Below are 14641 nucleotides of genomic sequence, written 5' to 3'. Positions count from 1 at the left end.
AGCCAGGCCTTGCTGCAGGAGGTGGGGCTGGGATCAGCAGGCTGTGGGCTTCCTAGCCCCGTGCTGGGCAGGGAGGTGAGCACAGGTGAGCAGCACAGTTCCCTGCTCTCCATTGCGCGCTTCTGCTCTTCTCTCCTGGGCTCGCCCCTCTGTCTTTCCGCTCTCTCCTCCTCCCTCCCACCCCCTCCCGGGGTTCCCTCCCTTGTCCAGACTAGGGTTTGACTGAGCCTCCTTCAAACCAGACTATTGAGTATCTGCTGTGAGCCTAGACTCCTGGCTAAGGCCTGCTAAACAACAACAAAAAACAAACAAAAAAACAACCCTGACTGAAAATAAAAGATAGGGCCAGGTGAGGTGGCTCCCACCTATAGTCCCAGCACATTGGGAGGCTGAGGTGGGAGGATCACTTGAGGCCAGGAGTTTGAGACCAGCCTGGACAACATAGTCAGATCCCGGCTCTGCAAAAAAATAAGAAACATCAGCTGTGCATGGTGGCCCTTGACTGTAGTCCTAGATATTCTGGAGGGTCAGGCAGGAGGGTCACTTAAGCCCAGAAATTTGAGGTTGCTGTGATCTATGATTATGTCACTGCATTCTAGCCCAGGCTAAAAATAACCCCAAGACTGAATGATACTCACTTAAACAAAGGGTACAATATAAAGGAATGTGCCCTTTTGATAACTTGCAAGTGGACTTTACTCAAATGCCTAAGGCTGCTGGAAATAAGTTTCTACTGGTGCTTGTAGATGTGTCTTCTGGATAGGTGGAGGCCTACCCTGCTGAGTCCGAGAGGACCACAGAAGCCACAGAGGGTTTGCAAAAGAGACCATTCCTCATTTTGGACTGCCAGGGTCCATTCAGAGGGACAATGGCCCTTCCTGTGTGTCTGAAGTTACTCAGGGGCTAAGGAAGGCCCTACAGATGAAATGCAAGTTACACTCATGATGGGGACAGCAGTCTGCAGGTAAAACAGAAATGATGAACCATATATTAAAGAAGACAGCAGCCAAACTCCGCTAAGAAACAGAATTAAAATGGGATAGGGTCTTACCTGTCCCCCTGCTCAGGATCAGGTTGACACCCCAAATGGGCTTGAGCTGATTCCCTATGAAAAAGTCTATGGGAAACCCGTCCAGCTCCCTTAGGGGTATTGCCAAACCCCGTGTAACCAATGAATTGAAGATAATACAGTATCGTGTAGCAGATGGAGCGGATCTTGTTGCAGTTTGGCCGGGGCTGGGTTCGAACCGCCACCCTTGGTATATGGGGCCAGCGTCCTACTCACTGAGCCACAGGCACCATCTGATGGAGCGGATTTTAACCGTTACTCATGAGTTGGTTCTCTCTAGGTTTGTGTTTCTAACAGATGAACCTCTTTACCCCTTCCATCCAGAACACAAGATTTTGTTAAAACTATGGAAAGAATAGGATCCAAAACAATAAAAGGTGAAAAAATGAAAAGGGCTTTATGATGTGCTTCTTTAAAACATGCAGGTATTAAGCTGTGGGTAAGTAAAATGGCACCATCAAAACCAGATGACACCTGGAGTTGCCACACTTTCCAGGACCTGAAACAGTCCTGTAAGCAAGACCACAGTCACAATAGCTCGTGAAACTGCCAGTTCTGTGATCTTCAAAATTCAGTAGCTTTGCTAGTCTGGATAGGTTTAGATAGTAGAGTAGCTCTAGGTTATTGAGCAAGGAGGAATTTGGATGATAATTGACCCCCTTGCTGCACTCACATAAATACACCCAGGCAAATTGAAACCAGCATAGAATAAACAAGGTTGGAAGCCACTTGGTTGCGGTGTACCTTTGGTCAAAATACTTTCACATTTCAGGCAGCAGGAGACTGGTCTCCTAGTCTACTTTTGTGGATTTCACATGACCTCTGATCTCTTTTTATGAACATTGTCAAACTGGGTGTAAGCATTTTATCGATTACCACTAGTTGCTATTTGATTTTTAAAATAATTACTTGCTGTATTCAAAAGGGGGTACAGACAGTTAAATCATGCTATTGGTAAACAACTGCCTTTAATTGTCCCACCTCTGGAAAAGGAACTAAAATTGACTTAGTCCACCAGGCCACACTATTCCATTCTAAACTCCACAATCACTGCCCCTATTTGTCAGGAAGTAACCAGAGTGGGGTTGACAAGTTGATGCCTGTTTCCGTAGAAATAGAATAGTGACTGTCAGTGGAGATTTGTAAGTGCACCCCACGGGCCACTCAGAGTACAATGCTGGGCTAATAGCGGGAAGCCACTTTACTTCCAGAATGCTTTCAGCTTGTTCTGTCTTAAAAGTTTAGGATTAACCTGCTGCTTGCTTATACAGCTGCTGGGCACAAGATTAGAAAATGACTTTGAGGAAAAAAAACAGATGAGAGTCTGGAATAGGCCAGCCATAGCAGACTGCTGAGAACAAGCCCTCCCAGGCAACCTACTGTCTGCTGATAACCATCCAGCAGCTCTCCATGACTTACACAAGGCTTGCTTTCTGCTCCAACTCTCTCCACCCCTGCTCTTTACAAGTCTCACTATGTTGCCCTTGGTAGAGTGCTGTGGCGTCACAGCTCACAGCAACCTCCATTGGGCTTAAGCCATTCTCTTGCCTCAGCCTCCCAAGTAGCTGGGACCAGGTGCCCGCCACAACACCAGGCTATTTTTTGGTTGGAGTCGTCATTGTTGCTTAGCAGGCTTGGGCTGGGTTCAAACCCACCACCCTAAGTGTATGTGGCCAGCGATCTTGCTGACTGAGCTACAAGTGCTACCCTGTTCAATTCTTTTCAATTTTCAATTTAAAATGGAGATCTTGTGTTGTCCCCGTGTGCCCTGCTAATTGAACGGGCTGAGCCGAGGGAACGGAATCAGAATGTCACTGCTGTTTGAACATGTCTAGCTGATGGGGTGCTCTCAAACGCCTACTGTATCTTGTCTCCCCAGCCCTTGGGTGAAGCCCTGTCTTAGGTACAGCTGTCCTTGCTTCTCTTTGAGGAGAGCGGCTCTTTCACACAGCGCATGCGCTTCCAGGGAGTGGCTTCTTCCTCTCCGGGGAGGGCCTGCTGCAGTGGTGCCCTCCCCACTCCCTGGAGGACAAGGGCAGGGGACAGAGAGCAGCAGGGGTGGGAGGAGCCCAGGAACATGGCCCTGGCCTGTGGTACGCCCTCTGGGTCCTGCAGGAGGGCTAAGTGGGGCAGAAGGTCACGGGACTCTATTCTGGCCGGTGACCCGCTGCAGCCCTGGGAACCTGGGTACCATGCCAGAGCTCTTTGCTCCTCCACAAAGCCCTTTTGGTCAGGCACTGGACACTCCTTACTGGCTCCCTCTCCTGCTTGGCTGAGCTCTGGTTGCTGGGAGCACTCACACACTCCTGGGAGAGGGGTCCCTGTCTTCTCTCCTTCCAGCTTCTGTTCCTCTCACTTTCCCTTGGAGGAACTGTCAGAACCTTCCATATTTGCCAGGAGGGAGACCCAGTGCCCCTGCAGCGAGGACGGAGCCAGCTCCCCGAGGGTCCCGTTGAAGACTGTTCAGGTGAGGGGAACCACTACGTCATCTCTTTGAGGAAAGGAGCAGGCTTCTAGCATATCGAAAGCTGTCTCGCAATCCTTGCCCCAAATCTCTTAATCTCCAACCTGACTTTCTTTACTCTTGATCTGGACAAGAGGCGTGGGCTAATCTGGAGTGTCCCAGCCACCTGAGGTCTGGTGCCTCACTGGGCTGGCTCCCCTCCCGGGGACCTGGCTGGAGTTTCTGCTTCACCTTTTATTATGGGGACCAGCTCCCTGCCTCCCCCCACCTACCTTCACACGGTCCATCACTCCGCCTCCCCTGCCTGCCATGACACTCACACAGATCCCAGAACCCCCTGTTTTTGCATAAGGGCAGCCTCACATTCAGGCCTTTACAAGCCCACATGGGTCTCGGGCCTTGTGATCACCTCCCAGTTCTTGCTCCTGCCCTGGCCCTGTCCCCCTCACCCGGCTACAGCCTGTGCTTTCCCTCCTCCTGTTACCCAAATGATCATTATTGAGAAGAACCGGGGTTTGCTTGCCTGGTGAGTAACAAAAGACTCTCCACAAGAATACGGGTCTTGATCAGTAGGAGTTTTAGGAGGTGCAAGAGAGGAGAGCACCAGCATATTTTCCAAAGCAGCATGGAACTTTTATGGGGTAGCGGAGAAAAAAAAAGATGTGTCATCACAGGTAGGGGCAGTTCCTGTGATGTGCCCATGGCGAGTTCCTCAGGCCAGCACTGGGTAGCATATGGTGATGGAGCTAGGGCTCCCCCCACCTCCCAGCCCCTGCAGGCGGAGACGTTAGCACGGGAACGAGGGGAGTGCACCTGAGCTCACCTACAGGCTGCTGGGGGCTGTGGGGCTAGTTTTGTCCAGCTGGACAGCTTCCAGCCTCGGGCCTCATACACAGGGTGCAGGGCGGGCTGACCGCTCCAGGTGGTTGAATTCCTGCAGCCTCTGGAGACCCTCTCTCCCCTCCTGCTGTGGCTCTGCCCAGGTGGCCGGGTGAGACCATGGGACAGGATGTGCCGTGGTGAGCCCACCTGGCACTGCCATCTCACCAGGGGCATTTCTGGGCCTGCAAAGACTTTTCAGGGGCCTCTATGTCAGGCCACTCCTTGCTACCTGCTGACTCTGCCCTGTCCACAATTGCTCTGCCCCTCACCTCTGCAGATGCCCCTCCCGCCTCAGCAGGCTGTGTCCCGGGGTCCTTGGCCCCACAGCAGCACATGCATCCTTGCCTCCCTTTTCCCAGATTCCTCCTGTCCTTGCTCCGGTAGAAGTGGGCGACCCTGCCCCAGCACCCCAGGCGTGCTAGGCCCAGGCCCTGCTTCCTGCAGAGCAGGACAGAGGTGGAGCAGGTCTGCAAGCCAGGTGTGTCTGAAGCCGGGCCACTCTTCCTCGGGGGTCCTGGTGCTGATAGCAGATGGTGACAACAGATACTGTTCAAGCATCCTGGACATGTTCTAACCTCACAGATAAGGTGGGCCCTGAGACAAGAAGACAACACCAGGGCTGCAGCTGGCGGAGGATCTGACATGGAGCTTGTACCAGGGAAGAAAAGATAAGGTACGGTCACCTCTAACCTCAGTGAAGGATGCTCACGCTCCAGCGCCTGTCAGTGCACAGGCGTCTTGACACTTGGTGTGATGGGACTTGTTTGCAGCCTTGTGTGCTGCTGCTTCCTGAATGGAAAAGGCCGAGCGCCCTGACAGCTGCCCCCTCCCCCCAGGCCGGTGTGAACGGAGACGCTCTGGGGGCAGAACTACTGCAGGGAGGGACACAGGACGCCTGCCTCCAAGTGTGGGTACTTGTAGAAAAGAAATTAAAGAGGAAAATCTTAATACTGAGTCACGAAGCTGTGCAGCTCTCTTGCTTCCTACCTGATGCTAGGGCTTGTGACGATGGGAATATAAAGAGGTATGAGACGCACGGGCCCTGCTTAGTCAATGGTGGCAGCTGCAGACAGCGGACTGTTAGACGGTCATTACCAAGGAGGGTGCAGATCGTGTTGAGATGGAAAGATGCTGACCTTCCATTTTGTGGAGTAGAGATGGTCACAGAGCCACATACAGAGGCTGACCGTTTCACGATAGCAGATGGTGACAGCAGATACTGTCAAGTGTCCCTGGACATGTTCTAACCTCACGTGTGTGTGTGCAGGGAGAGACGGATGAAGGACGCTCATCGCTGTGTTAACCACAGCGGTCTCTGCTGGGATTTCAAGTTATTTTGTACTTTTCATTTCCATTTGTTATAAGGAGCACCTGTCCTTTCTGGAGCCTCCCAAAGCTATTTTCCCTTAAATGCAAAGCGCAGACTCTTCACTTGCTCTCCCTCTCGCTGCCATCATTGCTTCCCCTGCCTACAACTGTAGATCCTGGGACGAGGGGGACGGGGCTTCCCACACGGGTTGGGTGACGATGAAAAGCAAATACAAAGACACAGACTTGTTCAGTACCTGGTAGCGTCCTCTCTAACCCAAGCTGCCTGTAACATCTTCTCCTCCAAAAGGAGTGACAGAGGCCGAATCGCTGACTCTGGTTTGAAGCCTAAATCTTAGCAGTGAGTGGCTGAGATCAAGGCCACTGTGTCAGGCCGCTCCTGGGTACTCCTGAGACTACAGTGTGTGACCCCTAGACGTTTTAGGAATAGTACTGGCAGCAACACAGCGGCCCTGCTGGGGACATCAGCCTTACAGACAAAGACTGTGTCCTCATTTGTTACATAGTGGAGACCATCATTCATCTTGAGGGTGGCGAGGAGAATGCCTTGAGATCAGAATGGGAAGGACCCAAAGCAGAGCCTGGCACGTGGAGGAGCCCCAGCAATGGCCGTTCCTTCCCCTGGGGAGGGGAAATCCTCCAGGTGGACTAGAAAGGTGTTGTGGGTCCCTGGACGCAGAGCCAGACGCTACCCACACATGTGGGTAACAGCACTAAAGTCAGCAGAGGAAAGCAGCTGATTTTCTGCTTTTTACAGGCATGGATTTGATGACTTCCCTACATTAAAATCAGTTTAAGAAGTTTGTTAACTTAGCTTTTTGGAGCTGCTGGTGCACACACAACCCCCACCTGAGCCCTGCCATGAAAGGCTGCCACACTGCCTCAGAGGGACTCCTAAGTGGACGGACACAGCCACCAGCTCCCACGGGCAGATCAGTGTGCACTGGTATCAGACGGCTTTCCAGAAGCCCCCAGGAGGATAGTGGTATTTTAAATGCTTTGTGCTCTTGCATTGTCAGCTAGTACCTTGACCTTTAGTGCGCGGATTTGACAATTTCCAGCCCTAGACTGAGGTGAATGAAAGAGACCAAATGGAGGCGGAGAAGGGCACACTTGATACTATTCTTGGGACATTGGCTTCGAGGAAAATCCAGAGAGAGATTCTCTTGTCAACAGATAAGAAACTCTCTGACGGAAGAAATGGGCCAAACATTGTGATTTGTTAGATGCCAGTTACTGCCAGCTCGTGCTGCTCCAGTGTATGGTATGTGACAGGCCCTGCTGTGAGACCCCCTCGGACACAGCTCCTTTCCTCCTCACAGGAGGTCTGTTGCCATCCCATAACCAGGTGAAGAAACCTGTAGACCCTGTCCAGGGTCACACATCAGCAGTCAGCGCAGAAGCCACTTCATGAGAGCAGTGACAACTGCTGACGTAGTGTCCTGGCTTATGCAATGCTTCTCATGTGTGACAGCTCATTGTCACACTTGCCCTGAGTGATGGGTGTTTGTTTCATGGTACAAATGGAGAAACTGCAGCTCCGGGGGGGTAGGGGGGGTGGGGAGTTTGCTCAAAGCACCATAGTTGATGAGGCTCTTGGGTTTTCAGAACCCGGGCCTGAGCAATTTTTGTAACTCAGGGGTCTGTGAGTTCTTTACGAACAAAATTGTGTTTTTAATGAAATAAATAAAGGAGAAAAAAATCAAGAGAAAATGGAATATTTTGGCAATGAGAATTTGCAACTTGAAAGAAGTTTTCACAGACCAGCCTTTGATTTTTAAGTTGTACTTTTCAGTACTTTGGGGGTGAGTAGTGATGAAAATGAAAAAGGGGGCCCATTCATCCCCAAATTTGAGAAACAGTGGGCTATTACCAGGCCCTTTCACTTGGTGCTAATGTGTTTTTGAAGCCTCATTTTCTCTTCAAATACATTTCCGTCTGGTTTTCATATGGCTTGATCTTTTCATATAGTTTTTGTTAGACGCTTCAGGTGATCCGGCAAAGTTGAGCTAAGGCTGAGCTGGCTCCAGATGGTTGCTAAGGAGTCGCTCCGCACAGACCAGGACCGAGCTGCATGTGTGACGGCCTCATGCTGAGGCCAGCAGGCTTGTGCCCAGCTGATCTTTCTTCTGGTGCGGCCAATGGCTGAGGAGCACCAAACTCCAGAGGGCCAGACCGGCCAGGTGGCAGAAGACCCGTGACAAACGCTGGGCAGTCACCAGGAAGCTGAAGCTTCCAGTGCAGAGCCTCTGACATCTGGTGACGCTTTACAACTTCTGCAGCTTCACACAGGCCACAGGAGACACCAAACAAAGGCTGGGAATGAGCTGGAAAGAGGCCATCTGAATCTTGCCATGAAATAATGGCTGATAACCATCAGAAGGCTGCAAGTTCCTAGGCAATTTCTTTTTAAAATCTTTTTCTAAATTGTCATCTTTTAAAACAGACTTTCCACGTGTGTGCCTCTTTTGCTGTTTTGCAAAGGGCGTTCTTGTACGTTATGTGTTTCGGCCCATTTGGGTAACTAGGACAGCTGAGAAGGTCGAGGCCCCGAGGCTCTGTGGACCCACGGGTGTAACAGCTTGCGTGGTGTACGCTTTATTAGTTTGATAGTTTCATTTTTATAGGAAAATAAGCATAATTGAGAAGTAGCTGAATTCCCTAAGCGGCACTCATGGAAAGCCTTGATAGTTCCACAGCCGGCCCCATAAGAAAGCCGCTGCCATTTGCCTTGTAGCGGTTTAGTGGCGCGGCAAACGGACCCAGGAGGAAAGGGGCAGTGTCATAGGTTGGAAACGGAAACCTGCAAATTCATGGCAAATATCACTGCTTACAGGGCGAGAAAAAACCCACGTGACTCTTCTTTGTATGTTAAAGACTTTTTATTTTCAGACCTTTTAGAGGAATCAATTCTATTGAACAAGGCTTTATAAAATGCCATAGAAGCCCAAGGGCCCAAGGGCCCAAGGTTAAGTCCTGCCCTTAATTTAGGAAGTGATGCTCCCCAGGCCAAATCACCAAACTTGATTTCCTGGCAGTTTCAAAGAGGCAAAGCTACAAGATGAGCCTTTGAAGGAGCCAATACTGTTTTCCATTTTTTTGGTTTGCACATGAGTTGAACTTTGACCTTTCTCCATTTACTACAAACCAAAATCCACCTTAAAGAATGAAAATGCAGGGAATGGCTTTTTGGAAGCGGATCTTCAACTCAGGGCCACGCGCCCCAGACAGACAGACAGACAAACACACACTCGCCCCAGACTCTGCCTGCTCAGGACAGATGGGCAGGAAAGCCAAACACTTTCTGGCACCACACTTGTGGCTGCCCACACTGCTCTGCAGCTGCCAAGAGAGTGGGCAGTGCAGACAGTAAAAACCGTGAAATCAGCCTCTTTGTTACGCCTGTCTTGGATGGCAGACGGCGGCCGTCTGGCCTACACGCGGTCACGGCTGCAATTCCTCTTTCCCAGTCATGCTGTTATTTCAAAACATCAGCACTGTAACCAGAATGATTTCCATCACAACAAAAGCCCATTTTCCCGTGTGCCAATGTGTGTGTCATTAAAGGGCAGAGATCAGACAGTTTCCATATGCTCCAATCTTTCTGTCCCTAGAGACAAAGCCTCCTCCTGAATAACCTTCTCCTAAGCCTGTGCCCACACGACACTCCTAGGTTCATTCATGAGTGATGGTGTCCAAATGGGTTGATTAATTTTCTTTTGTCATCGTGTCTGAGTCAAAACAGGTCACCTGCAAGCCTCAAGCAGAATTTAGACAAATGATTTAAGCCTCAAAAACTGCAGAAATGTTTTTGGGTACACACAGGAGAGGGTGAGTCAGGGGCTTGGTCAGCAGACACCCAGCCCTGGCCTTGATGCTGTTTCCAGTTTCTGCAGCTGCAGGATGAGGGTGAAGGCTCCTTGCTAGGGAACAGTGTAGGTCCATTTGCTCTGCAGCCTCTCTGCTGAGTTTTCAAGGAGTCCCGACTCTCCATCTTCTGCATAAAGGTGGGACAGTGTGGCCATTACCTCAGCATCTTCACCATGTACGGGCCTTGTAATCTGTAGCCAATCTTTCTATAATAATTCCTGGTGCCAACACCTGCAGAAAAAACAAAGTTAAAGAAAACAGTGTCCAACCAACATAACTTCAGTGACCCTCAAAAGTTAGCAAAGGCTTCCCTCAACTGTTTATTCTTCCCTGCTCATTTGCAGACCAGATTCTCTTCTAGATACAGCCTCAGTTTAGTAAGTTTGGAACATTTTATTCCTTTGAATTCAAGCTGCATTAAAAAATAGAAACTGCTGAGTGGAAGGAATGAGTCTCTTTCCTTGATTTCTAACGTCAGCTCGTGGTGTTTGACACATGTATCTGTAGGCGACACCAAATGTGCACGCGCGGTGTTTCAGAGCCTGCATGCCAAGGATCCTACTGGCATGACGTTAGGGGACGGAGAAGAGGTGGATTTGATGTGTGAGATGCCTGCACTCCCCAGGAGGCCTAACAAAGCTGGTTTATTGAAGAAAAAGTGTGGGTTTTCCTCAACAAGCAACTCTTCAGTTCTCTGTGTCCCATCTCTCCAGTTCACAGTTTAACTCAACTCTGACACTAACTACTCGGAGTCAGCGCAGACCCTGCCGATTATGAGCTCCATCCACAAGAATGTTTGCAACACCAATTGCAAATAGCAGGTCTTGGGTTATCTACAACTTGTGTTAGACTTGGCCACAAATTGGGGGTTCCTACAATCCCCTCCTTAGGTTTGATAATTTGCCATAATGGCTCACAGAACTCAGGGCAACATTTACTTACGTTTACCAGATAAACACAAGATAAAGGGCACAAAGGAACAGATTAAGAAGCACCTGAGGTGAGGTCCCAACGGGTCCTGAGCACAGCAGTGCTGTCTCCACTAAGTTGGGGTACGCCACCCTCCCGGCATGTGGGTGCGTCTGCCATACGAGAAGGCAAGCTGAACCCCATTTTTTAGGGATTTTCATGGAGTCTTCATCATGTAGGCATCATAAGCATAACTCAATTTCCAGCTGTTCACCCTCCCAGAAGTCAAGGGGTGGGCTGAAAGTCCTGAACTTCTAATCATGGCTTGGTTTGCTGGTGACCAGCTCCCAGGGAGCTCCAAGAGTTGCCTAATTAGAACCAAAGGTGCTCCTAAGAACCCACATAACTCAGAAAATTACAAGGGTTTGAGGAGTTTTATGTCCGGAACCTGGAAGAGAGACCAAATTGTATTTCTTCTTACATCTCAACGTTCAAGAACATTAACTGACTTCAATCAATACACAGGTCCATCACGACCCCATGTTGGAAGCTTTCCTCAAGAGCCTGGGTGGTTTGTACTGAAGTCTGGGACATCTGGTGCTGACCCAGCACAGCACCTGACAGTCCCTCCCTGCCTGCCACTTTCCTTGTCTTGTCTCGGGGCAGTGCCGTCTCCTGACTCTCCTGTCCCTCACAGGTGTCCCTCCTCACAGGCCCAGCTTTAACCGTAACCTCCAAGGCGCAGACCCTGGACCTCTCCCCACCACACATCCCGCACCCCCACGTCGTGTCTGGGATGCAGTGTAGACCTGCTCGTACCCTGATCACTCCTGAAGCCCATCTCTAGCTCAGGACTCTCCCTGAGACTTAAGATTCGTACTTCCAACTTCACAGCCCTACCTGGGTGTCTACGGAAGCGCCTCAACTGCGGCAGGTCCAGAACGGAACTCCTGGTTGCCTGCAGCCCAAACCTGCTCCTCACACAGTAAATTCCATTTCTGGAAATGGCAACTCCAGCCAGTTGTTCAGCCTGAAATCTTGAAGTCATCACTGATTTCCTGTCTTTTTGTCAAACCCTAATTGAGAAACTTGAAGAAAACAAAAGATCAAGGCCTGAAGGTATTGGGGAAACAAAATTCTGGGCAGCAAGAAAAAACAAACTCAAAGGCCCAGAGATGTCAGTGCTTAATTTACTCAAGGAACGGCAAGGAGGCAACACTACCTTACGGAGGGTCTTATAAGCACATGGCTTTTGAATGAGATGAGAAGAATCTGAGGATTTTTGATCAAAGCAGTGACCTGATGTGACTAGTGTTTTGAGAACAGAATGAAAGCTCCAGGAGGGCTGGGATTTTTACCAGTTTCATTCACTGCAAAGTCCCTAGTAACTAGAGCGATACCTGGCACATGTTAGGCTCTCAGCAAACACTTGCTCACTGAATGAATATGCGACCAAGGGCAGCAACAGACAGAATAATCAAGAAGCTATTACAATACCCCAGGTGAGCCATGACGGCTCAGAGCAGAGCCACTCGGGGGCAAGCAGCTGCAACCTGTACGATTGTTAGATGGAGTCCAAAGAATCTGTAGACGAATGAACAGTGTGGCAGAAAGGGAGGGGCCCAAATGACACTGAGGTTTTCAGCCTGAGTAAAGCAAGAGGCTGGACAGAGGGACTGAGAAGATGGTGGGAAGAGAAGGTACAAAGTGGGAAGCGGGGAATGGAGTTGGGTCATGCTCCTCAGGAAACTGCTATTAGGCCGCCAGGCGGAGATGCTGAGGAGTGACTTGGGAAGCTCTTCTAGCTCATGGAAGGATACACAGGGAGTGCTATGGTTTAAGTAACTGTCCCTTCTGCAATTCACCATTGAAACTTAATCCTCAGTGTGGCAGTAGAGGTAGGGCCCCTCAGAGGTGACTGGATCGTGAGGGCTCTGCCTTCATGAATGGATTACCTATTCACGGATTAGTGGGCTATCTGCCAGTGGGACTGGTGGCTTTTTAAGAAGAGGAAGAGATGCCTGAGCTAGAACTCCCAGGCCTCCAGCCATGTGGTGCCCTCAGGACCCTGTGGAGTCCCCATCGGCAAGAAGACCCCCGACAGATGCGACCCTTCAATGTTGGCTTCTCAGCCCCTAGAACTAAACAAATTCTTTACAAATTACTCGGTTTCAGGTATTCTGCTGTGAGCAAGAGAAAATAGACACAGCCAGGGAGTGAGTTGTTTTGGAAAGTAGTCCCCAACTGCTGCAGTTGTCCTTCAAAGTGGTGAAGGGGGTATGTGGCTGGTGGCAGAGAGACGGTGGATGCCAGTTGGCTGTTTCTGATACTGTTGGGCCAAGAACTGGCCAGTTCTAAAGCTGCTCTGCCTACACACACGTTATGAAATGGTACCTTCTCCAATTGGTTTAAGCCATTTGGGGGGCTATTTCTTACTGTGATCAACTACACATAACATAAAGTTCACCCTCTTAATCATTTTGAAGTGTTTGGTTAGCACATTGTTGAGTATATTCACATTGTGGTGCAATCATGACCACCACCCACCCACAGGACACTTTTCATCCTGAAAAGCTGAAACTCTGCTCCCGTTAAACAGAACTTCCCACTCTTTCCTACCCAGTCCCTGGCAACCATCATTCCACTTTCTGTCTCTATGACTATGACCACTCGAGGGACCTCATGGAAGTGGAATCACATGAGGGACTTTTGGGGACTGGCTTATTTCACTTAGCCCACTATCTTCAAGGTTCATTCGTGTTGGGTTGAATTTTGAGTTGCGTTTTCTGATACTTGTAACTGACAATCTCATAACTGACAAACAAGCTTGAGGACAGGGAGAGACAAGCACATGAGGTCCGGTCACCATTTAAAAACGCGAATTCAGAGCGAGAATTCTGACCACACTGCTTTCCCGCTCAGAATAGCTCACGCGTAGCCCAAGACAAAGTGCACACTCCGCAGCCTCATATGCAAAGTCTTTCCTGCTCAGACTCTTCAGTTGTAGTTCCTTCTACAACTAGCCTACTAGTACTTAATGGTCCAGGATCAGCAACCCAGGCGCAGCATCAGGAGCCTACCATGGCTCAGCCACTGCCCTCAGCAGGAGCCCACACTGCAAGTGCACTGCCAGCCATCCTTGAAGCCTCACCTGGGGCACCGCTACCTGCAGGGGACCTTTGCAGACACCTCTCCTCCTACACAGAAGGCACAATTCATAGCCTCCTCCCTCCATGCCAGCTGTGTACCTTAATTAGTGTTCCATTGTTTTAGGGATCACACTGGGCTTTATTTTCCTCGGGTGTCTGTCTCCCCTCCTAGAATGTAAGCTCTTTAATGTCAACGGCATCCATCAGCAGGGCTTAAAAGTCCTGGCATATAACCAAGGTGCAATAAATGTTTGCGTATCTGTTACATTCTATTAAGGTATATTTTATATCTGAATACACACACACACACACACACACGCACACAGAGAAATGTGCTCCTGGAAGATGTATTAAAAGAAATCCACCCTTAGATGCCAGCAATGGGAACAATTCTATGTAGGAGAGAGGAGGGGAGGACTTCGTGACTTAGTTATAAATTTCCTGTCTTGTTAGCTAAGAGACTTAGAGGTAGCTTCCTGATGTATACTATTTTTTAAAACCAATTTATTTATTATTTTATTTTATTTTAATTTTTGAAACTGAGTCTTACTCTGTCACCCTGGGTAGAGTACTGTGGGGTCACAGCTCACAGCAACCTCAAAGTCCTGGGCTCGAGTGATCCTCTTGCCTCACCTCCCAAGTAGCTGGGACTACAGGCACCCGCCAAGATGCCTCGCTAGTTTTTTTCCCTATGTTTAGTAGAGATGGGGTCTTGCTCTTGCTCAGGCTGGTCTCGAGCTCTTGAGCTCAAGTGGTCCTCCCACCTTGGTCTCCCAGAGTGCTGGGGTTACAGGTGTGAGCCACTGTGCCTGGCTGATTTATACTATTATCTCTATCTGATAAAAACTGCTCCTAAACTGTTCAGAAATATTTCTGGCCTTTTGTATTTCTCTTCTACATTTATAGAACAGACACTATTTTCCATGGATTTAAAAACGTTTATCCTGGGGAATATCAAACATGTGGAGA

At 49.5% G+C, this 14641-nt stretch overlaps 1 protein-coding gene and 1 long non-coding RNA gene across 4 annotated transcripts in view; one reads left to right on the top strand and one right to left on the bottom strand.

The window, feature by feature from the left end:
* Nucleotides 1-3221: 3221 nt before the first annotated feature.
* LOC128576284 (uncharacterized) lies at nucleotides 3222-8409 on the top strand. 3 transcript variants are annotated; one of them, XR_008377335.1, is made up of 5 exons: nucleotides 3222-3298; nucleotides 3467-3536; nucleotides 4775-5088; nucleotides 5252-6400; nucleotides 6502-8409. It is a non-coding gene; the product is annotated as an uncharacterized LOC128576284 (long non-coding RNA). The 3 variants fall into 3 exon arrangements; XR_008377334.1 differs by having other exon boundaries at nucleotides 3229-3536; nucleotides 5252-5439; nucleotides 6251-6400; XR_008377333.1 differs by having other exon boundaries at nucleotides 3229-3536.
* A 199-nt stretch (nucleotides 8410-8608) lies between these two features.
* The window catches only part of ELP3 (elongator acetyltransferase complex subunit 3), a 72461-nt gene continuing 66428 nt past the window's right edge, over nucleotides 8609-14641 (bottom strand). The window contains exon 15 of the mRNA XM_053578328.1: nucleotides 8609-9845. Within this exon, the coding sequence (XP_053434303.1) occupies nucleotides 9769-9845 (77 nt within the window). The 3' untranslated portion in view covers nucleotides 8609-9768. The remainder of the gene's footprint in view (nucleotides 9846-14641) is intronic.

The sequence above is a fragment of the Nycticebus coucang genome, chromosome 24, assembly GCF_027406575.1.
Source record: "Nycticebus coucang isolate mNycCou1 chromosome 24, mNycCou1.pri, whole genome shotgun sequence".
In the NCBI taxonomy this organism is placed as follows: Eukaryota; Metazoa; Chordata; class Mammalia; order Primates; family Lorisidae; genus Nycticebus; species Nycticebus coucang.
Note: the sequence above shows the minus strand (reverse complement) of the source record. Positions and strands in the feature narration are given on the sequence as shown.